The sequence below is a fragment of the Colobus angolensis genome, unplaced genomic scaffold (assembly GCF_000951035.1).
Source record: "Colobus angolensis palliatus isolate OR3802 unplaced genomic scaffold, Cang.pa_1.0 Scaffold20, whole genome shotgun sequence".
Taxonomy (NCBI): domain Eukaryota; kingdom Metazoa; phylum Chordata; class Mammalia; order Primates; family Cercopithecidae; genus Colobus; species Colobus angolensis.
In genome coordinates, this window is record NW_012115155.1 from 9,980,837 (window position 1) to 9,981,372 (window position 536).

At 57.1% G+C, this 536-nt stretch overlaps 1 protein-coding gene across 1 annotated transcript in view; it reads left to right on the top strand.

Moving 5' to 3' along the window:
* The window catches only part of MYO7B (myosin VIIB), a 78,923-nt gene that overhangs the window by 10,255 nt on the left and 68,132 nt on the right, over positions 1-536 (top strand). The window contains exon 5 of the mRNA XM_011941676.1: positions 291-412. Within this exon, the coding sequence (XP_011797066.1) occupies positions 291-412 (122 nt within the window). The remainder of the gene's footprint in view (positions 1-290; positions 413-536) is intronic.

The following is a 536-nucleotide window of genomic DNA, read 5'->3' on the forward strand; positions in this document are numbered from 1 at the left end:
CTCAGCCTTCGGTATGTCCTGGGCACTGTGGTGCTGACCCTGGAATGAATCAGATCCGAGTGTGCCAAGGAGCTTGCAGCTGAGCAGAGAAAAGACAAACACAATAGTGTGTACAACACAGGCAGCCTGAGACCCACGGGGGACTTCAGGGCTTCAGGGCTCATCTGCAGGGGAGAGGCCATCCTTGTCAGACTGGCTCAGAAAGCAGGACTGGGGTTTGTAGGAGAGTTGAGAGGTGTTGAAAAAACAGTTGTTGTGTGGTCTCATGTCCCTGCACACCCTTTTTGCAGTGGTGAGTCTGGGGCTGGCAAGACGGAGACCACCAAGCTCATCCTGCAGTTCATGGCCACCGTCAGTGGCCAGCATTCGTGGATTGAGCAGCAGGTCCTGGAAGCCAACCCTATCCTGGAGGGTAAGTGTCATTCTGGGACCCGCCCTTCTCCCCCCCCCAGCCCCGCTAGAGCCTTCCTGCCAGGTGGGACCATGGGGAGGGACAGGATAGGCCACAAACCTTCAGCAACTCCTCCAGACCCTTG